Consider the following 22,619-nt stretch of genomic DNA (forward strand, 5'->3'; position numbering starts at 1 on the left):
AGGGAGGGAGGGAGGGAGGGAGGGAGGGAAGGAGGGGAGAAAAGAGAAGAGAAAAAGAATCACACGCTTGCATACTGAAGAAGATAGGAATTAGGGAACCCATCTCCATTGCTCTCCCAATAAGATGATCAGTGATACCGGAAGGAATTAATGGGGACTCTCATCCCATCCATCAGCAGACACATACTCAGGCCTGGCTTGGTGTGAGGAAGTGAGGGGGCGCCCCCAGGAAGGCAGGCAGACTTCTAAGCAGCTACTACAGATGGGTGATGACTCACCCGGATGTCTGCAGACTCAAGAAATGGAAATGACACTGTCTAAATATTCAAGTGATTGCTTGCTGTGTTTTCAGATAAGTCCTTCCAAGAATCAATGATCACTGACAAGATCCAGCTGACAACAAGCAAATGTGTCACAGAGAATCTGAAACACCATGAGGTTCACAAGTATAGTCTTTCTAGGCTTTTAATTTTTTCTTTGTGTCTGTACTGGGGTTTGAACTCAGGACATGAGCACTGTCCTTACCTTTCTCGCTCAAGGCTGATGCACTACCACTTGAGCTATAGCTCCCCTTCTGGCTTTTCGGTGTCTAATTGGATATAAGAGTCTCATGGACTTTTCTTGCCCCAGCTGGCTTTGAACTGTGATCCCCAGATCTCAGCCTCCTGAGTAGCTAGGATGACAGGTGTGAGCCACTGGTGCCTGGCCAGATGAGCTCTTCTAAGAAACAATGTCCAGGTGACACAAAGCATATATGCCACAAAGGGTCCAAAACTCCATGAAATTCAGAAGTACCACTGTAGTAGGCTTTTTAAGAGATAAAGTAGACCTACTGCTTTAAACAGAGAGGCATTTTATCTCCAAACACGTGAGGAATGGTGGCTGCAGAAAAATACACTAGACATAGTATTTGAAAGGTCACTCATAAACACTTTGAAATCAAGTTGGATATTTCTCAATCCTGAGATGCTTTGCTGTAATAATTGCTAAACTTTACTGAAGACTTAATACAGGCTGGGTATTATCTTAAGATACAGAGGACCACAATAGTATGGAATAGAAGATTTCAAAAGAATGATGAGTTTATTTTGTGTGCCCGTACTAGGGCTTGAACTCAGGGCCTAGGCTCTATTCCATAGCTTTTTCACCTGAGGCTGATGCTCTACCACTTGAGCCACAGCTGTACTTCCAGCTTTTCTGGTGACTAATTGGAGGTAAGAGTCTCACAGGCTTTCCTGCCCAGGCTGGCTTCTAAGCTGAGATCCTCAGATCTCAGTCTCCTGAGTAGCTGGGATTGTAGGCACCTGGCTTCCAGGCTGGCTTCTAACCACAATCCTCAGATGTCAGACTCCGAGAAACTAGAACTATCGGTGTGAGCCATTGGCACCCTGCTTTGCATTCCATTTTTATTAAGAGTGCTACCCTAGAGCTTGACTTTGGCTAATGGAATCAGCTACAGGCTCTTCTTCAGAGCCTCTTGTTCAGGGCACCCCCAGTTCAATGTTAGGCTGAGAAAAGTAAATGTAAGGCAGAAGGAGGGTAGAGGCAGGAGGACCTTGAATCCCAGGCCAGCCTGAACTACAGAGTGAGACGTGGTCTTCCTACTACCCACCAAAATATGGAAGAAGAATGTGAGGAACTGGTGGCTTATGCCTGTAATCAAGAGGCTGAGATCTGAGAATCATGGTTCAAAACCAGCCTGGACAGGAAACTCTGTGAGACTCTTATCTCCAGTGAGCCACCAAAATGCTGGACGTAGAACTGTGGCTCAACTGAGTATGAGCCTTGAGAGAACAAAACTAAAGGACGGAGCCTGAGTTCAAGTCCCAATATCTACACATTAAAAAAAAAAGTGGGGAGGGGGCAGGAGAAGGTCAGACTACAAGGTGGGAAATGCAAACAGCCACTTTTGAAGGTGCAGCCTCTCCCGTTCTTGGCAATGGGAGTTGCTAAAGACTTCTCAGCTACGCTCATTCTAGTCATGACCCATCGTCTGGCGCTCTGCACGCAAACTCTGAGGAGCCTGGGGTCAGGCTGAGACGCAGGCTGTCTGGTACCAAGTGCCAAGATAGTTCCCTATCAGCCTCCCTCCTGCGGCAATGGCTAATTTGATCAGGATGCTTTCTCTGGGCAGGTCTGCCCTGCACTATCTGCTTCCAGTGGGTGCTGGCTGTCATTCAAGGTCAGGCCTCAGAGACAGCAGGCAGCAGCCTTCCTGTCTGCTCCAGACTGCAGGCTGAGGAAGGACAGGTGGCTCCAGGCTGGGCGCCTGAGGGCCACACTGCAGAATTCAACCCCTTCCTACCACAGGACATGGCCCCCAGCTTTGCTCCTGGCTTCTAGATCCCTGAGCAGCCCCAATAGCCACCCATTTCCCATGAGCCCCCTCTCCCCATTTGTTGTAGATTCTCTCTATGGAACTGTAGGCCTTCTGGGAAGCTTCCTCTTAGGCAAAGGGCCCAGGGGTCCTGGGTTTCTAACTTTGAGAAGGAAAAAAGCAGGAGAGATAAAAGCATGAGCCAGCCAGTCCAGACACTATTGACCCTCCTTATTCCCCTCCCTCTCCCCCCCTCCTTCAGTCCTGGGGCTTGAACTCAGGGCCTGGGGGCTGTTCCTGAGCCTTTTCACTCAAGGCTAGAGCTCTACCACTTTGAACCACAGCTCCACTTCCAGTTTTCTGGTGGTCAATTGGAGATAAGAGTTTCATTGACTTTCCTTGCCCGGGTGGATTTCAAACTGCGATCCTCAGATCTTAGCCTCCTGAGTAGCTAGGATTACAGGCATGAGAAATGGGCACCCAACTGGTTTTATTTTCAAAACAACTATCTCCCATAGACCCTTAGCTTCCTTTTGAGTACAGTTCACTGAAAGTAGCTCACTGTGGACTCCACAGTTTATTACTCCATTTGTCAAGTCCTATTTACTCCCGTTCCTCCCCTTCCTTCTATTCTCCTCCTCCTCCTCCTTTGGACTAGGATTCACTGTGTCACCTGGGATGGCCTCAAACTCAAGATCCTCCTACTTCTGCCTCCTAAGTGCTGGGATTACAGAAACACACCAGTGCACTCAGATTCACTTAGGTTTTCAGTTTTTGGCTTTGTTTACTCGAATCTGCTTCAAAGCTCTTTTTTGGAGCCCAGAGTGGTAGTGGATCTTGCTTCTCAGTCTTTTCCCTAAACTTCACCCAGGCACTGGGGCAGGCAGGGGACCAGGGGGAAAGACAGACATCCCTGCTCCTGGTCATCTCATGTGAGTTCTAGTCTTAAGCCCCAGTGGACTCCCTTCATGCCCCCTGCATGGAGGCATCTTTACTCCTGAGGGTCCTGGCAAGTCTGTAACCCCTCCTCATCCTCTTCTCCATCAGCATCTGGGCTGTGGTCAGAGAGAGGCCTTGGAGTCTGTTTTTCATAAGAAATGGATGCTGGGGGCTAGATGTGGGCCTGGGATCCACTGCCTAGCAAAACTCCATTTACTATCAGGTTTCAATGTGATTTTTCCTGTCTTGGCACCTTGGAACGAGCCATATAAACAACTGTCGGAGCCAGAGGCTGCCCTACACTTTATAACTGGGGTACCTGTGAGTGCCTATAGCTTCCAAGAGTCTTACCTCCATTGCTGAAACTCTTGGTGCAACACAGAGTGATGTGTGTGGGTGGAGCCGGGGGCTGAAGCCCTAGGAAAAGAAGAGGAGTCTCCTTTTCTGAGCCTTGTTCAGTGGCCAGATGTGCTTGATAATAAGCACAGCATATTATCAGATGCTTTGGAATTGGGTGTAGCTGGGCTGGAAGGGTAGGAGGTGAGCCAGAGGGCCTACACTATCAAGTGTCTCCACTAGATGGCAGGCTTGGCATATTTTGTTTCATTTTCTGGCTCGATGGTCACCTTTTAAAGGGTTGGAGAACCAAATAGAGCTATGACATTTATGTAGATGACTTGGTGTATGATTATATTTATTTGGAGTTCTACCACATTTCTAGGAGTTGTCAGGTTTTCTTCCTCTTGGGAGGGGTGAATGGGGAGTAGGAATGGTCACCTGACTGCTGGGCGAAGCTTGCTGTGTCAGTTAAGTCACTGAGTCCTTCTGCCCTCCTTCCTGACCCATCATGGACTCCCTGGGCTCTGGACACTCTGGACACTGGGCTCTTCTGTTAGTCTTCCTCTTCCTGGGGTTGTGTATCGTTGTGTGTGTGTGTGTGTGTGTGTGTGTGTGTGTGTGTGTGTGTGTGCACGCAAGCATGCACGCATGAACATGTGCACACATGCACACACAAGTATTAGGGCTTGAATGCAGGGCCTGGGTACTATCCCTGAGCTCTTTTTCACTCAAGGCTAGCATTCTACAACTTGAGCTGCATATCCACTTCTGTCCAGGCTGGCTTTGAACAAGGATCCTCAGACATCAGCTGCCTGAATAGCTAAAGATTACAGGCATGAGGCACTAGCACCTAGCCCCATGCCTTTTCTTCTTCTTTTAGGGAACTATTGCTTAGATCTATGCCTCAGGCTCTGCTTCTGGTGGAGGCCCTGCTGGTCTCTACCACAACCTGGCTCTAGTATGATCAGCTGGCCTCAGAGCCAGACCCTGGCTTAATACAGTAATAGCATCATGGCAAAACTTGAAACCTAAAAATACTTGTCTTGTAACTGCTCACAGGATAGCAGTACTAGAGCTAAATTCTTTTCCTTCTTTCTGTCACATCATGATTGTGGGGTGTGTGTGTGTGTGTGTGTGTGTGTGTGTGTGCTTGCACACTTGTGCATGCATGTATGTACTGGGGGCTTTTTTTTGTCTTTTCTTTTTTTGGTACTGGGGATTGAACCCAGGAAGTTGTACTTGCTAGGCAAGTGCTTTGCCACTGAGCTCCAGCCCAGTCCATGTGTACTGGGGTTTAAACTCAGGGCCTGGACTCTGTCTCTACCTCTTGATCCATGCCTCAACTTCTGGCTTTATGCTAGTTAACCAGAGATAAGAGTTTCACAAACTTTTCTGCCTAGGCTAGCTTTGAACCTCTATTCTCAGATCTCAGTCTCTTAAGCAGCTAGGAGTATAGGTACAAGCCACTGGTACCTGTCTCTAATTTTGGTTTATTTTATTTTATTGTCAGTCCTGGGGCTTGAACTCAGGGTCTGGGCACTATCCCTGAGCTCTTTTGCTCAAGGCTAGTGCTCTACCACTTTGAGCCACAGCTCCACTTCTGGTTTTCTGGTGGTTACTTGGAGATAAGAGTCTCATGGACCTTCCTGCCAGGCTGACTTCAAATCACAATCCTCAGCTCTCAGCTGCCTCAGGAGCAAGGATTACAGGTGTGAGTCACCAGCACCAGGCTCTAGTTGTGTTTTTAGATTCACAGTAAGCCTATTTTAGCCTCTGAGTCTGTGTTCAGATTTCACTCGAACTTATTTCCAATATTTCTGTTAACTGGTTCACTCACATGCACTCATAAATCTAAAAAAAACAAACTACATTTCCTCAAACACAAGAGCTAATCATCCAGATAACTGATTACATTTTCTAATCTCTTCCCTAAAGTTTTCTTTGGTTTGGTGCCAGTCGTGGGGCTGGCCCTGAGCTCCTGTGATCAAGGCTAGCACTTTACCACAGGAACCACAGCTCTGGCTTTTGGTGATTAATCAGATATAAGAGTCTCATGGACTTTCCAGCCCGAGCTGGCTTCAAACCACGATTCTCAGATCTCAGCCTCCTGAATAGCTAGGATTACAGGTGTGTGCTCCCCAGCCTTCCTGGCCCCTGGCCCCAAATCTGCCTTGATTTGGCCCACATTTCCCAGTTGTGCCTATAGGTCAGGGCCAATGCCCTACAAGGAAAGAGAAGTAGATGGGGGGGGGCATGCAAGGTAAGATGCTATCTCCACCTGGGCCACATGTTCTCTTAGTAGAACTAAGTGATACTTTGGCCTACCTGGGGTGATCTCAAAGAGGTGCTTTCCTGGGTCCTCTGGGTCAGGAAGAAACTCAGTCACCTGGGTCCCTTGTAGAGAAATAAATCCCTAAAATGGAGACAAATGCAAACAGGAGACATGAGATGGCTGGGTAGGGCTCTTGCTGTTAGTCCCTGGAGAGAGGAGGGCAAGGGACTATGAGGAAGGTGCCAGTTGCCCAGGCCCTGGCAGAGCTACTGGGTGATCCCCTCCACAGCAGGGGACCCGGCACGGAGCGTCTCCCCTCCCCCAGGGGTCTCAGGTGGGGTGGGGGGACACCACCATCAGCATGCAAGGGTTAGGGGCTCTGTCACAGGTTGGGCCAAGAAGACTCAGCATACAGCAAGGAAAGGCAAGTCTGGGGCAGAGAGGAAGGTTCTCAGCACCCTTACCTCCCATGCCAGGGTGCCTACGTGTGGTCTTATGGACCAGCTGTGTGGTGTCAGGCAGAGGAAGGCTGGCATCCTGGGTGAGGCTCCTGAGGTGACTTGGGGACAGCCCCACTGATGTGCAGGCCCCACTGCATGTCCTGACAGGAGAGGAGTCCCATCTTGGTTTTATTCATGTATGTATTAATAAGTATGTATGTATTAATGCTGGGGTGGAAGCCAGGATCTTAAGCCTGCCACCAAGCTACACCCCAACTACAGGATTCACTTCATCCTCCTTTTTCCTCCCCCCTCTTCTTCCTCTTCCCTCCCTCCCTCCTCCTCTTCTTTGTCTTGGTACTAGGTCTTGAACTTAGGGCTTGGTAGTCTCCTTTAGCTTTTTTATCTCAAGGCTGGTGCTCTACCACTTGAGCCACAGCTCTACTTCTGGCATTTTGGCCATTCATTAGAGATTAGAGTCCCCTGGGCTTTCCTGCCTGGGCTGGCTTTGAACTGTGGTGCTCAGATCTCAGCCTACTGAGTGGCTAGGATTGCAGGTGTGATCTGTAGTTGGTTGGGTGTGGATATAGGATCCTGAGTGGCTAGGATTGCAAGTATAATCTGCAGTTGGTTGGGTGTGGATATGGGATCTTGGAACACGAGTGTCATCTATGTGTGTACTACAGACTCGACACTCTGCCCTATAGGCTAATGATGAAACCTGATATCCAGATAGGAAGACATTGGGACAGGGAAGATGTGTAAGAATCACTGAAGAAAGAAGTAATATCCAGCATGTAGGAACAGCTCCAAAAATTAAATGTCATAAGAATAAAACACAGAATTTAAAAATTGTCAAATGAGCCAGGCATTGGTAGCTCACACCTGTAATCCTAGCTACTCAGGAGGCTGAGATCTGAGCATCAAGGTTCAAAGCCAGCCCTGGCTGGAAAGTCTGTGAGACTCTTACTCCATTCAACCACCAAAAGCCAGAAGTAGTGCTATGGCTCAACTGGTAGAGCACTTGACTTGAGCAGCAAAGCTCAGAAACAGCACCCAGGCCCTAAAGTGTTTCTTGTTTGTTTGTTTATTTTTGCTAATCCTGGGGCTTGAACTCAGAACCTGGGCACTCTCTGTGAACTTCTGCTCAAGGCTAGCACTCTGGATAGGAAGATGGCTCAGTGGTAGAGTGCTTGCCTTGTAGGCATGAGGCCCTGGGTTCAATTCCTCAACACCACATAAGCAGAAAAAGCTGGAAGTGGCCCTGTGGCTCAAGTGGTAGAATGCTCACCTTGAGTTGAAGAGCTGAGGGGCAGTGCCCAGGCCCAGAGATCAGGCCCAAGACCAGCCCCCGTCCCCCCCCCCAAAAAAAAGGCTAGCACTCTATCACTTGAGCCACAGCACCACTTCCAGCTTTTTCTGTTTATGTGGTACTGAGGAATCGAACCCAGGGCTTCATGTACGCTAGGCAAGCATTCTATCACTAAACCACATTCCTAGCCATAGGCCCTGAGTTTAAGCCCCAGGACAGGCACAAAAGAAAAAAGAGGTAAATGAATTGAGCAGACAGTTCTTCTCAAAAGGAAATGTACAAGTGGTCAATATATGCATTGAAATGTTCAGTATCCTTAGCCATAGAGTAAATGTATCACAATTATTAAGCCACTGGAGCTTGGCTATGGGACAGTAACACTGAGGTCCTGGGAGGGCCCACACACCATGTTCCTGCTGAGTACCCCACACCAAGGGACCAGTGTTCCCCACCCCCAGGCTTCCGTGACTCTGGTCTCTTCTGTGAACCTCCTTCAGCTTGTTTGGACTTAGTGTCATGCAACTCATGGAAACCCTTTTATAAAACTCCACCCTGTGCAGACAACAGTCTGGGTTCAAATTCTGTCTCAATGACAGATAAGTCTCACTCTCTCTTTTCTTTTTATGCTGGTCCTGGGACTTGAACTCAGGACCTTGATGCTGTCCCTGAGCTCTTAATGCTATACTACTTGCTCTTAATGCTATACTACTTTACTTCTGGCTTTTTGGGTGATTAATTGAAGATAAGAGTCTCATAGACTTTCCTGCCTGCACTGGCTTTGAACTGTAGTCCTTAGATCTCAGCCTCCTGAGTAGCTAGGTTTACAAGCATGAGACAACTGACACCCTGCTAGTGACAATTTGTGTGTGTGTGTGTGTGTGTGTGTGTGTGTGTGTGTGTGTGCTGTTCCTGCGTTTTGAACTCAGGGCCTGGGCATGGTCCCTGAGCTTTTTTGCTCTACCACTTAAGCCATAGCTCTACTACTCAAATAAACCTCTTAATCTGAGAATTTTGTGAGGCGTAGTGAGCATCAGATGAGTTCTAAGAGGGTAGCCTGGCATGTAATAGAAACTGTGTTAGTGTTTTCTACAAGATCTATCAGCGTTACCCAGGCTCCACATCAGGTAAAGGACCAGTAGCTAGCACCTGTCCTTGCCCAGATGGCATCGTGTTTTGTCAGATTGCCTCTGGCCCCATCCCCATGCCTGCTTGCAGTTCCTTGCTGGGCAAGTACTAGTTCATTTAATGCTCACAATGGACTATTAGTGTTCTTGTTGTATAGCTAAGGAATCGGAGGCACCCAAGACTATGCATTTACCTACAGCCAAGCCAAGCCTCTCTCAGACAAATCCTTGGAGGAAAGGGGGAGGGGAAGCCCCCCACAGGGCCGCTGACATCTTGGGTGGTGAGAACACGTGCAAATTTGCCCTTTTCTCATTTGAGCAACAACAGACAGGATGTCTCTTTCTCCGCAGATGCTTGCTCTTGAGAAATTACAGCAAGAAACCAGAGACGCAGCTGGTAATCCTTGTAACTGAATTAACAGTTACTGTCTTGTTGGGAACCTGGAGTTACTGGGTAATAAGTGAGGACGCAGCCAGGGAATAGGAAAGCTACTTATTAGCAGGCGTGGTGGGATGCCTTGCTGGGGAACGGGGTACATACAGCTCAGGCATTTGCTGCATCAGTGGGTCCATGTAAATCTGAGTACTTGGCTTATTTTCCCCCATTAATTTTTTTTATGCTTCTGTTTGTCATCCATTAAAATGGGAATAAGAATATTGGCATTGATCTTTCCTTTTCTCCCTTCCTCCCTCCCTCCCTTCTACTCTTTCCCTCTTTCCCTCCTTCTCTCTTTTTTAAAATCTTTTACAGATGCTTGCTCTTTCTCATCTTTCCTTCCTTTTCTTTCTCTCCCTCTCCTTCCACCCTCTCCTCCTCCCCCATCTATCATGGGGCTTGAACTTAGGCCTGATCTGTCCCTGAGATTTTATGATCTACCATTTTATTTTATTATTTTTTTTATTGCTCAACCATTTTAAGTCACAGTTCTTCTTCTGAACTGAAGTAAGAGTCTCATGAATTTTCCTGCCTAGACTGGCTTTGAACCACAATCCTCAGATCTCAGCCTCCTGAGTAGCTAGGATTATAGGTGTGAGCCACTGGTACCCAGCTCTTCCTTTCTTTTGTGGTGCTGTGGCTTAAACTCAGGGCTTCAAGTTCTGGGCATGTCCTGTACTGTAGAGCTCCACCCTAGCCCTCAGACCAAAACATTTTGATAAAACCTTACAAGCAGGCTGGGTGCTGATGGCTCACATCTGTAATCCTAGCTACTCAGGAGGCTGAGATCTGAGGATTGTGGTTCAAAGTCAGCCAGGGCAGAAAAGTCCGTGAGACTCTTATCACCAATAAGCTACTCAGAAAAAGCGAGAAGTGGTGCTATGGTTCAAGTGGTAGAGTGCTACCCTTGAGTACAAAAGAACTTAGGAGCAGTACCCAGGTCCTAAGTTCAAGCTCCAGGACCAGCAAAAAAAAAAAAGAAAGAAAGAAAGAAAGAAAGAAAGAAAGAAAGAAAGAAAGAAAGAAAGAAAGAAAGAAAGAAAGAAAAGAAAAGAAAAGAAAGAAAAAAGATAAAAGACAACCTATCTAATAGAAAGATAGATGATCATAAGAAATGAATAGCTCACCAGGCACCGGTGGCTCACCCCTATAGTCCTAGCTACTCAGGAGGCTGAGATATGAGGATTACGGTTTAAAGCCAGCCCAGGCAGAAAAGTCCGTGAGACTCTTATCTCCAATAAACCACTAGAAAACTGGAAGTGGTGCTGTGGCTCAAGTGGTAGAACGCTCACCTTGAGCGCAGGGATAGTATCCAAGCCCAGAGTTCAAGCCCCACAACCAACAAAAATAAAATAAAACAAACTAAATGAATAGCTCAATCCACATGTGCTGAAGTCTGAATGATCAATCCCCCAGAATTCTTTTGTTGGAACTTTAGTGCCCTATGTGGCAGTGGTAAAACATGAGAGCTTTGGGGAAGCGACTGAGCCCTGAGGAAGCCCTCCTGAAGAGGGTCAATGGCTTTATAAAGGGATGGGGAGTTCCTCTGTTATGTGGGGGCACAGCCCTAAAGGCCATCTAGAAAGCAGAAAGAAAAAGAAGGCTGGACACTGAATCTGTTGGCCATTCCAGCTTTAGTTTTACAGTCTCCAGCCATGAATAAGACAGTTATGTTGCTTATAAATTACCTAGTCTATGGTTGTTTTGGGTTGGCAGGTCAAAGTGAATTAGGATAAAGATTTTCAAATTGATGTCCCGCTGAGCACTGGTAGTTCACCCTTGTAATTCTAGCTATATAGGAGGCTGAGAGAGAACTAGGGATTGCCTTTTGAAGCCAACCTAGGCAGGAAAGTCTGTGAGATTCTGATCTCCAATTAACACTAATAACAACAACAACAAAAGTGGAGCCATGGAAGAACATCAACTTTGAGCAAAAAACCCCAGGACAGCATCCAGGCCCCAAGTTCAAGCCTCAGGACTGGCACGAGAGAGAGAGAGAGAGAGAGAGAGAGAGAGAGAGCACAAAAACAAAACAAAACAAAAACCCACCATACTGATGTCTATTATTGAAAAAAATAAAACAAAAACATTCAGGAACTCATTCTCACACACACTTGATAGAATAGTAACTTTATACAGAATAATATTATAAATAGTAATGAAAAATGACATAGAAACCTTACACTTGGGGAGTAGTAAGGAAACTTTTATGTGCTACCCTGTAATATGTACATCCAGATAAGAACATTTAAATACCATAAGAGATAACAGCAAAAAAAAAAATAGAGGCAGATAATTGTGGAGTGGAGCTGAGCCTGAGCTATGGGCTGCTGGCATGTCTCCCCTCCACCTCCCACTGGCAGAGCCCCAGCAAGCGTCAGGGCCGGCCAGCCTGCTCAGCTCCCCTGTGCTTGGAATGTCCGTCCATCACTCCCAAGCTGGCTGGGTTTCTTCCCCTCCTCCTCCCACAAGCATTCAGTGTGGTGGGCTTCCTCCAACTCACACCCACTGGCAATTATTCCCCAAGACCTCTGACCAGGGTCCATGCAGGTGCTGCCATGCAGGGTGGCTCTGCTCAACGTGTCTGTTTTGCAAACAAGGATGGGTTAGGGGACATCTCCCAGGGCCCCAGACAGTCCAGAAGTCTCAATCCTGACCAAGGGGCAGGAGCAAGATTAGCAATAGCAACAGCAATGAAGAATTGAACTGTGCATCAGTCTAGTTACATGTCTGGTTAAAACCAGAACCTACTCAAACTGCAAAAACAACAAGCAAGGGCTGCATTTGAAATCGAGACAATGATTGACCAACATGGACCTTCCATAGGTCAGCCTCAAGCCAATGAGCTTTCAATCCAGACCCCATTGCTGTATGTGTGTGTGTGTGTGTGCGTGCGTGTGTGTGTGTGTATGTGTGTGTATGTGTGCGCGCGCGTGTGTGTATGTGTATGTGTGTGTGTATGTATGTGTGTGTGTGCGCGCGCGTGTGTATGTGTGTATGTGTGTGTGTGCGTGCGTGTGTGTATGTGTGCGTGTGTGTGTGCGCGTGTGCATGTGTGTGTGTGCGTGTGTGTATGTGTGTGTATGTGTGCATGCGTGTGTGTATGTGTGTATGTGTGTGTGTTTGTGTGTGTGTATGTATGTGTGTGTGCGTGTGTATGTGCGTGTGCGTGCGTGTGTGTATGTGTGCGTGTGTGTATGTGTGTGTACGTGTGTGTGCATGTGTGTGTGCGTGTGTGTATGTGTGTGTGTGCGTGTGTGCGTGTGCGTGCGTGTGTGTGCGTGTGTATGTATGTGTGTGTGTGCGTGTGTGCTGCGTGTGCGTGCGTGTGTGTGCGTGCGTGTGTGTGCGTGCGTGTGTGCGTGTGTGCATGTGTATGTGTGTGTGTGCGTGTGTATGTGTGTGTGTGCGTGCGTGTGTGTGTGTGTGCGTGTGCGTGTATGTGTGTGTGTGTTCCAGTCCTGGGACTTGAACTCAGAATCTCATGTTCTCACTTGGCTTTTTCACTCAAGGCTAGTGCTCCACCACTTGAACCATGGCTCCACTGCTAGCTTTTTTCTGCTTAATTGGAGATAAGAATCTCAGGTGTAGCCAGGCATTGGTGGCTCATAACTAGCTACCCAGATGATCTGAGGATCAAGATTTGAATCCAGCTCGGACAGGAACGTCTCTAATGAATCACCAAAGAGTTGTAAGTGGGGATGTGGCTCAAGTGGTAGAGTGCCTTTTGAGTAAAAAGGCTAATAACACCCAGGCACTAAGTTCAAGCCCAGGAAAACATAAAATTTAAGGGAGAGAGAGAGAGACAGACAGACAGACAAATGGGGGGGGCAGATTGTTCTGGCTTCAAACCATGATTCTCAGATCTCAGCCTCCTGAATAGCTAGGATTATAAACATGCTCAGCCAGTTTGCAGTTGTCTTGAGGACGCTGACATCTGAATTCAGCTCTGTCTCCTACCCGACAGGAGGCAGTTCTCTAGGAAGCCTTCATATTTCACCAGATAAGGTAAAAGGAGCAAACTGTCTAAAGAAAGAACCTCTGAAATGTATTGCCTTAAGATAAGATCCTCCAAAGGCAGCATCTTAGAAAACTGCAGGTTCATTTTAAAAAGCAATTGCTCCATTTCCTTATCTGCTCTGAGTCTGATGGAGGGCTCAGATCCATCTTACAAAGCTCCAGCCAGTTGTCACTGGACCAGGAACTGAATGTCTCAGAATTTTACATAAATAATACAAATCGGGAAGGTCTCTGCCAGAAGGGAGGATCCTCCTCAGCTCCTTATCACACAAGCTTGCAACCAGAAGCCCCAGCCTTCCAAAAGGCAGACTAGGTAAAGGCTGGAAACAAATGAATGAATTTTTGTAAGCTATGCCCGCCCCATGCAGTAGAGACAATCTCCCGACCAGCTCTTCCTCCCTCCTCCCCTCTCCCCCCACCCTCTCTTCCCCCACCCTCCCTTCCTTCCTTTCCTCCTTCCTTCTTTCTTTCCTTCCTTCTTCCTCCCTTCCTTCCTCCCTTCCTCCCTCCCTCCCTCCCTCTCTCTCTCTCTCTCTCTTTCTTTCTTTCCTTTCTGTACCAGTATCAGTCCTGGAGCTTGAACTCAGGGCCTGGGCGCTGTCCCTGAGCTTTTGTGCTCAAGGCTAGTGCTCTACCACTTGAGCTACAGCTCTACTTCTGGATTTTTGGTGGCTAATTGATATAAGCATCTCATGGACTTTGCTGCCAAGGCTGGCTTTGAACCATGATTCTAAGATCTCAGTCCCCTGGGTAGCTAGGATTACAGACGTGAGCCACTAGCACCTGGCTCAGCTCCTCTCTTTGTGACTGGGCCTGAGCTTCTGGTCCCATGGTGATGCTGTCACCGTGGCCTCCAATGTCCTGAGAGATTTTGTGGGGGTTTTGTGTGCTGGCACTTGGGCTGAAACTCAACTCCTCACATTCTCCCTTAAGCCTTTTTTTTCTTCAAGGCTGGTGCTCTACCACTTGAGCCACAGCTCCAGTGATGGCTTTTTGATGCTTAATTGGAGATTACAGTCTCTCAGATTTGTCTACCTGGACTGCCTTTGAACCTCCATCCTCAGATCTTGGCCTCCTGAGTAGCTAAGTCTACAGGTGTGAGCCACTGGTGCTCAACTGAGGATTTCTTTGAATCCTCCAATGTTTATCTTGCTGAGGAAGAAGTCAGGCAAAGCACATGCTGTTTATAACAGACCTGAGGGCAGTTACCCATGTGGACCCGTCTTGGGGGTAGGGCTGGGGTGGAATGCTGCTGTGTTTATGAGGCTCCTGAAGATGGGCCACATGATGACGCTCTGGCTAGTGGGGCTGGATGGGAGGACTGCATCCCCACCAGCTCTGGCCGTGACTTCAGTTTCTTTCCCCCTTCCGGAGTCAAGCTGGGAGGCCAGAGGCAGCCCAAGCCCTTGCCCACAGCGGATGTTGCTCCAGGGAGAGGTAAACTTCTGTTATGCTTAGCAGGGAAAGATTGGAGGACATTTACCAGTTTGTTTTTTAATGAATTTGCTGTTGTTTTAGGAAAATAAATATTAATATTGCCTTGAACTGCTCACCCGACCCATCCCCCCTACCCCAAACTTGTAGCACGATTAGCCAGGCACTGAGGACTCACGCCTGTAATCCTAGAGACTCAGGAGGCTGAGATCTCAAAGTTTAAAACCACCCCGGGCAGCAAAGTTCATGAGAACTCTTATCTCCAATGAAGGAGCAAAATGATGGAAGTGGAGGTATGGCTCAAGTGGTAGAGCACCAACCTGGAGCAAAAGGCTAACTTTTGTAGCCAGGCCTTGAGTGCAGCCCCAGCAGTGGCACTTATAAACACACATACACACACACACACACACACACACACACACACACCACCACCACCACCACCAACAACAACAACAACAAACATGGTAGGCTGTTTTACACTGGTTCTCCCTGCTTGTCTGTGGCAGGTCCATATGCTGAGCCACCAGCTGCCTGGGAAACCTGGGCATTTTGCTGGGGAAAGCACACCCTCTCCTCCATTTTCAGCCAAGGCTGCAGGTCATTCAAGAAACTCCCATCATTCTTGGTGGTGGGGGAGAGGCAGCGCCCAGAGAAGCCACACAGCTTTCCTCTACCATCACATGGTGAACCATAGCTAATGAGAATGCCCCAACTGGAAGGAAAAGAAAAAACTGTTCCTCCACATCATGAACAAAACATTCCCCCTGCTGAGTGAATGTCATTCAATTCATTAATTTTTTTCCCCTGCCTAGTAATTGATTAAACTTCGAATCTGCTAATCCATCTTCCAGCTATTACTGGAAATTAACTGTGTTCAAAGGACGGATCTATTCTCAGTGGAAAGACGGGAGGCTTCTAAGCTGGTCGGTGAGCTCCCCTGGGTCAGTGGGCCCCCACAGCAGCTCATCACACAGATGTGGATGACCAGAACACAGGAGAGGAGGATGTCACTTTTAGAAGGTGAAGTTCCATTTTTTCATCAGGCCACTTAGGAATTTGATTTCCATTCACTGGGATAGTGTCAAAATATTGCTGTATAGCTGGTAACTCGTGCCTGTAATCCTGGTCACGCAGGAGGCTGACATCGAGGATCAAAGTTTGAAGCCAGCCCAGACAGGAAAGTTTTCCAGACTTTTATCTCCAATTAACCAGCAAAAATAAAACCCACAGGAAGTGGAGGTGTGGTTCAAGTGGCAGAGCTCCAGCATTGAGGGAAAGAGCTAAAGAAAGCATAGGCCCTGAGTTCAAACCTCATTACCCCTCCTCACAATGCAGAAAAGACTATTGCTATGTAATGAGTCATACTTGTTCCCATATACCACTAATTCTGCCACTGAAGGCAGCAGAGAGCAGTTCAAGGTGAGCTTTGGAACACATTTTTGGATAATCACTTCAATCTCCTATTTTTTTCCCTGACTTACACATGTGGAAGAAACTTAGTAAATAAATTTCTATTTCCTTAAACTATTTCTTTGGGTAGAATTCACATTTCATTTGTTTTTGTTTTTTTTTTTGCTAGAACTGGGGCTTGAACTGACAGCCTAGCCACTCCACTTCATTCAAAACTTGTGCTCTACAACTTGAGCCATATCTCCACTTCTGGCTTCACTTCTGGCTTTTTTGGTGTCGGGGCCTGGGGTGCTGTCCCTCAGCTCTTCAGCTCAAGGCGAGCACTCTACCATTTGAGCCGCAGCACCACTTCCGGTTTTCTGGCGGTTTATTGGAGATAAGAGTCTCATGGACTTTCCTGCCCGGGCTGGCTTTGAACCACAATCCTCAGCTCTCAGTCCTCTGGGTAGCTAGGATTACAGGCATAAGCACCAGCTCTGAGCTCAGAATTCACATTTTGATCTGCTAGCAGATGAGAGTTATAGTTCTCATAGGGCTGCAAAAAATACAGGACATCCTCGTTTTTAAATAGATACAAATATCCATATTCAGGCCTTAATAACTACAGCTTTTCTTTCTCTTCTTACCATATTTCAATGACTAATTTTTCACAAAAGCAGCCTCTGAAATTGTCCCCAAAGGCATTTTAGAAAGAGCTACTAGTGTTGTCATTTTATGCAATGCCAATGGAATGTGACTATCAGCCCCCAACTAACCCTCTGTGAAGGCTAACTTGCTGCAAGGGCATTATCACAGCAGCCACTGAGGAGCCCTGAGGCGGGCTTTCCTTTGCTCCTACTGAGCTGAGCCAGATGGACTGGAATTTGCTATTCTAGGTCTGTGGTGGTGCTGGGGAGGTAATTCCTGGCTTGCTCATCTGTGGTGTAGACCTAGAGATGCAGATGGTGAGGAGGAAGGAGGAAGAGAAACAGGCTCTTTGGGCTTTTCAGGAGCAATAAACAAATTCACTGAGACAAATGAGACGCTTGAAGCCCCCAGCTGCAAGGGCTCAAGGCTTCAAGTTCTGTGTTCACTCCTTGCCCTGCCATCAGCTGTGTTTCCACAGACCTGGACCAGGCCCAGAGTGAACCAGGGTTCTAGACTGCACAAAACATAAACCAGCATGGTGGCTCAGGCTGGCCTTAATTTTTAATTTTCCTGTATCAGTTAGTTCTGGGGTTATAGGCTGATAGACTTGACTCATTTTGACTTTTTTTTTTTTTTTTGCAGATATAAGGCTTTGAACTCAATGCCTCATACTTGCTCAGTTGGTGTTCTACCACATGAGCCACACCTCCAGACTGACTTTTTGTTGGTTATTTTGAAGATGGAGTCTTGTGGACCTTTCTGCTCAGATTGGCCTCAAACCTTGATCCTCTGGATCTCAGCCTCCTGAGTAGCTAGGAATGTAGGCCTATGCTGCCAGTGCTTGACTTTGCACCTGTGTCTTGTATTTCATGTTGGAAGCCTTCTCAGGCTTCTTGGAGGCTTTTTATTTCAGCAACCTTGTGAAGATTACACAAATCTTTTCTTTAACTGTCTGGGCAGCACTGACAATACCACAGCCACACCAACTTCCATTTGTCCAATGCTTCCTACAGCTAAAACTCCCAGATATTATAAAAGTAGGAGCCAGAGCAGCTTCAGTGATCTGCCCAAATCTGCAACTAGGAGCTGGTTTCTGTAGAAATGAGACTTGAACACAGTGCTCTGTTCATGTCTTCAGATTAGTCTCTGAGCTCCTATCCTCTTTTTCTGGGCCTCATTTTTCCCCACCTGTTCAACAGGAATTCATCTGCCCTTTGTAGGGTTGCTGTGAGGCTCAATTGTGAATGTTTATTTAGATGTATTTATTGAGCTACTCCTATGTGCAGGTACTCTGTGGACACTGAGACACGGGTATAAATAAGACAGCATTCTGGTAGTAATAAGCTTACATTCTACCAGAGGAAGAAGTTCTTACACCCCTGGACAATTCTCAGGCATATTATAAAATCTATGATTTCTTTGGGGAGTGGGAGGTGGGGAGGCTGTCAGTACTGAGCCTTGAGCTCAGAGCTTAGGCACTGTCCCTGAACTTTTTCACTCAAGGCTGGTACTCTACCATCTGAGCCACACAACCCCACTTCTGGCTTTTTGGTGGTTAATTGGAGATAAGAGTCTCACAAATTTTTCGGCTCAGGCTGGCTTTGAACCTTGATGGTCAGATCTCAGCCTCCTGAGTAGCTAGGATTACGGGTGTGGATTTTGTTTTGGATGTGTACATTTAGTAGGTAATAGCCCATGGAGAGGGGAAGGGCCCTGGCTGCCTGCTGGAACATTCCCTGTGACCTGCATTGGATTCCATGACCTCTTCTTCTTCCCCTGGGACCTTGTTTTTGTTTCCCTTAAAGATCTGATTTCTGATTGTCCAGTATTAATGTTCACTCTCAGGAGCCCATCTGTTTTCCCATCCATCTTGTCTTCCAATCCTTAGCTTTTACTCTAAATTAAATCAGACTTTTAATCAATCAAGTGCTTCTTACTGCTGAGCCTCCTGTCACTAGTCTCCCGGAAAAAAAAGAAGAGGAAGGGAAAAAAAAACCAAACAACAATAAAAACACAGCATGCTCTTTAAGTGGCTTTTAAATGATCTCTGCTAGAACATGCAGCTATATACCATGGTAGGTTCCACTTACAAACCCCATCACTAGCTGGGGTAGGGTAGTGGTGGCTCACACCTGTGATCCTAGCTACTTTGGAGGCTGAAATCTGAGGATCATGGTTTGAAGCCAGTCTGGGCAGGATAGTCTGTGAGACTCTTATCTCCAATTAACCACCCCCTCCCAAATAAATAAATAATAAAAATAATAATAAATAAATAACAACAAATAAAGCCAGAAGTGGAGCTGTGGCTTAAGTGGGAGTTCATCAGTCATGAGGAAAAGAACCTAAGGGTCAGTCAGTGCCCAGGCCCTGAGTTCAAGTATACACACACACACACACACACACACACACACACACACACACACACACCAATAAAGTCTCTGTACCCTTCTTTCACCTCACTTCCAAGGATCCAAAACCCTGTACTTGGAGGAATGAGAATCTCAGATTCCCCTGATGTTAGAACAGCAGCCCCATCTAAAGGGTTTTTGAGCCTCTTCCCTCCCTACTCCCATCCCTGCCTGCACTGTTACAGGATGAATTCCCCTTCTAGCTCAGTTGGCTGTTGATAGGATAAAGACTTAACTAGTACCCAGTGCTGGTGGCTCATCCTATAATCCTAGCTACTCAGTAGGCTGAGATCTGAGGATCTCAGTTCAAAGCCAGCCTGGGTAGGAAAGTCCGTGAGATTCTTATTTCCAATAAACCACCAGAAAACCAGAAGTGGTGCTATGGCTCAAGTGGAAGAGTGCTTGCCTGGAGCTGAAGAGCTGAGGGACAGTGCCCAGAGTTCAAGCCTCACGACCGACCAAAAAAAAAAAAAAGACCTAGCTAGCTACTGAGATTGACACTCCAGTCTCCCCACAAATGGCAAAATTACAGTTTCTGGTCCCCAACTGTAATTTGTATTCCTGCCCATAGAAACTCACACCCTGTAAATACAGGGAGTCCAGGCACCTCCCTAGCGTGGACTGCCAGACCCGCACTGCCCACAGGCTTCCTCTTATCCTGATGCTTTTTTTTTAAAATTTCTTTTTCTTCTTCTTTTTTTTTAATTGTGAAAATACCATACAGAGGAATTAGAATTACATGGACAAGATAATGAGTACATTTCTTTTTTTTGGGGGGGGGGGTCAGGTCCTGGGGCCTGGACTCTGGGCCTGGGCTCTGTCCCTCAGTTCTTCAGCTCAAGGCTAGCACTCTACCACTTGAGCCACAGTGCCACTTCCGGCTTTTTTCTTTTTTTTGCTTATGTGGTGCTGAGGAATCGAACCCAGGGCCTCAATGCATGCAAGGCAAGCACTCTACCACTGAGCCACCTTCCCAGCCCCCTGAGTACATTTCTTATCAAGCATTGTTGCCTCCTTTTTGTTTCCCCTTCCCATCCCTTCCCATCCTCCCCCCCTCGTCCCCCCCCAACCTCCCCGTCCCCCCACCAAAGTTGTAAAGTTTGTTTTTTGACATAACGACTTGTACATCTCATTGTTGCAATGGGTCCACCTGTATCCCTAGTTAAATGATTTGTTTTTGCCCTTCCCCTACACAAATTATACCAACCTCAAATACAGTGAAAGCAGGGGTTATACCGTGGGGGAGGAACATACAAAGCAACATAGAAATCATCTTATAAATATGTTAGAAACAATTGCATGAAAGAAAAAAAACACTTGAATACTTATCTTGGGGTTCATTCCCCTAACATCAACTTATCTGACCTTTTCTGCTTGACTCAGACATATACTAGTTATTGCAAATAAGGGAAACCATGGGACCTATGTTTCTTTGGGCCTGGCTTACTTCACTTAATATAATTTTTTCCCAGTCTTTGCATTTCCTAACAAATAGGGCAATGTCATTCTTTCTAATGGAGGCATAGAATTCCATTGTGTATATATACCACATTTTCTTGAGGGATATCTGGGTTGGTTCCATATCTTAGCTATGGTAAATAATGCTGCAATAAACATAGTTGTGCTGGTGGCTTTAGTTGGTCTTGTTTGTGATCATTCAGGTAAATGCCCCAAAGTGGGATTGCTGGGTTATAGGGAAGCTCTATGTGGAGTCTTTTGAGGAACCTCCATACTGCTTTCCAAAGTGGTTGAACAAGTTTACACTCCCACCAACAATGTAGTTTAAGCTGGCAGAATGACTTGAACTCAGGGCCTGGGTGCTATCCTTTTTTTTTTTTTTTCATTCAAGATTGGTACTCTACCATTTGAGCCACAGCTCTATTTCTGTCTTTCTGCTGGTTAATTGGAGATAAGAGTCTCCTGGATTTTCCTGCTTAAAAACCACCAAAAACGCTTATGAACCAGGAAGGCCTGTTGTTCAGTGGCCACTACAGGACTCAGTAGCCCTCACTGGCCCTGTCTCTAGACAGTTACCAAGTAGAAAAAAGTTCTAAGACTGTGGCTATGTTGCATTTCTCTACTCTTTTTTCTCCTTTCTTGTTTAAATTTCAAAAGCATTTAAAAATATGTACCTCAAGGCATCCAGTGTCACTGTGACAAATTAAGATAATATAGATAAAGCTCAAGTTGCTTGTTCTCATGGTTGCTCTCCATATCCACCTTCTCTTCAGCTGCCCCATGGCTTTGAGTAGTTTTGTTTATATCCTCAAAATCCCAACTTGAATTCTTCTCTTTTTTTCTCTCCTCCCTTCTTTCCTTTTCCCCCTCTCCCTCCCTCATTCCCTTCCTCCGATCCTTCCTTCCTCTGCTCCTTCCTTCTATTTTGTGCCAGTAACTGGGGCTTGAACTCAGGGCCTCACGTTCTTGCTTAACATATTTTTGCTCAAGGCTGGCACTCTACTCCTTGAGTCACATCTCCCCTCCACTTCTACCATTTGTTAGTTAATTAGAGATAAGAGTCTCTTGGATTTGTCTTAGCTGGTTTCAAATAACCTCAGATCACAGCCTCCAGAGTAGCCAGGATTACAGGCATGAGTCACTGTGCCCTACAAATTATTTTTATTTCCTTTGTATCTTAAGTTAAAGATATGCCCACACATAATTGAAGGAATCACATAGTTCTCTACAAAGGTAACAAGAGACAGCAATTTCTTTTCCCCACCACCATTGAGTCTGCCACTACTTTCAGTTTATCTTAGATGAGCTTTTTTTGGGGGGGGAAGGGGGGAGGAATAGTTACTTCCCAGTAGCATGCTCATGTTACTGATTCTTGATTTAAAGCTTGGACACTGCTGGAGCCCCCAGCATAGGTGAGCTTGCTTCCTGGGCCTCCTCCCTCCTTCTGTCCCCCATCTGGCTTCCTGAACCTCCCCAGTAATTTCAGTGATGCCAGTTGTCATTCTGTTTATGCTCTCACTCTGGTAAGTTTAGTTGCAACCTTTCTCCAAGGTCTCTTTCCCTTTCTCTCATCTCCCTTTCTAGAATTCCTCTATGCAGATATTGGGCTAGTTCTCTTGTTTTCCTTTCCATTTTTTTTCTTTCTTCTTCCTTGGAGGGTCAAGATTTGGGTCCAACTCTTCTTTTAGGTTTTTCATTTCTGAAATCTCATTTCTGATTTCTAGGGAGTGGTTTTTTTTTTGCTCTGCTCTGCATTTACAGTCTCCCTCTGAGGATGTTTTAAAAGAGTTTTGTGTGTGTGTGTATCTGTGTGTGTGTGGGTCTGTGTGCCAGTCCTGGGGCTTGAACTCAGAGCCTGGGCACTGTCCTTGAGCTTTTTTTGCTCAAGGATGACATTCTACCACTTGAGCCATAGCTCATTTCTGGATTTTTGATGGTTATTTGTTGATGAATCTCACAGATTTTCCTGCCCAGGCTGGTTTAAACCTTGATCCTCAGGTCTCAGTCTCCAGAGTAACTAGGATTACAGACTGAGCCACTGGTGCCTAGTTCTCACTGCTTTTTTTGTGTGTTTTTTTTTTTT

General features: G+C 46.5%; 1 protein-coding gene across 1 annotated transcript in view; it reads right to left on the minus strand.

Annotated features, from left to right (window-relative positions):
- The window catches only part of LOC105998886 (rho GTPase-activating protein 22-like), a 121,018-nt gene that overhangs the window by 47,273 nt on the left and 51,126 nt on the right, over window positions 1-22,619 (minus strand). The window contains exon 3 of the mRNA XM_013033720.1: window positions 5,921-6,008. Coding sequence (XP_012889174.1) covers window positions 5,921-6,008 — 88 coding nt within the window. The remainder of the gene's footprint in view (window positions 1-5,920; window positions 6,009-22,619) is intronic.

The sequence above is a fragment of the Dipodomys ordii genome, unplaced genomic scaffold, assembly GCF_000151885.1.
Source record: "Dipodomys ordii isolate 6190 unplaced genomic scaffold, Dord_2.0 Scaffold176, whole genome shotgun sequence".
In the NCBI taxonomy this organism is placed as follows: Eukaryota; Metazoa; Chordata; class Mammalia; order Rodentia; family Heteromyidae; genus Dipodomys; species Dipodomys ordii.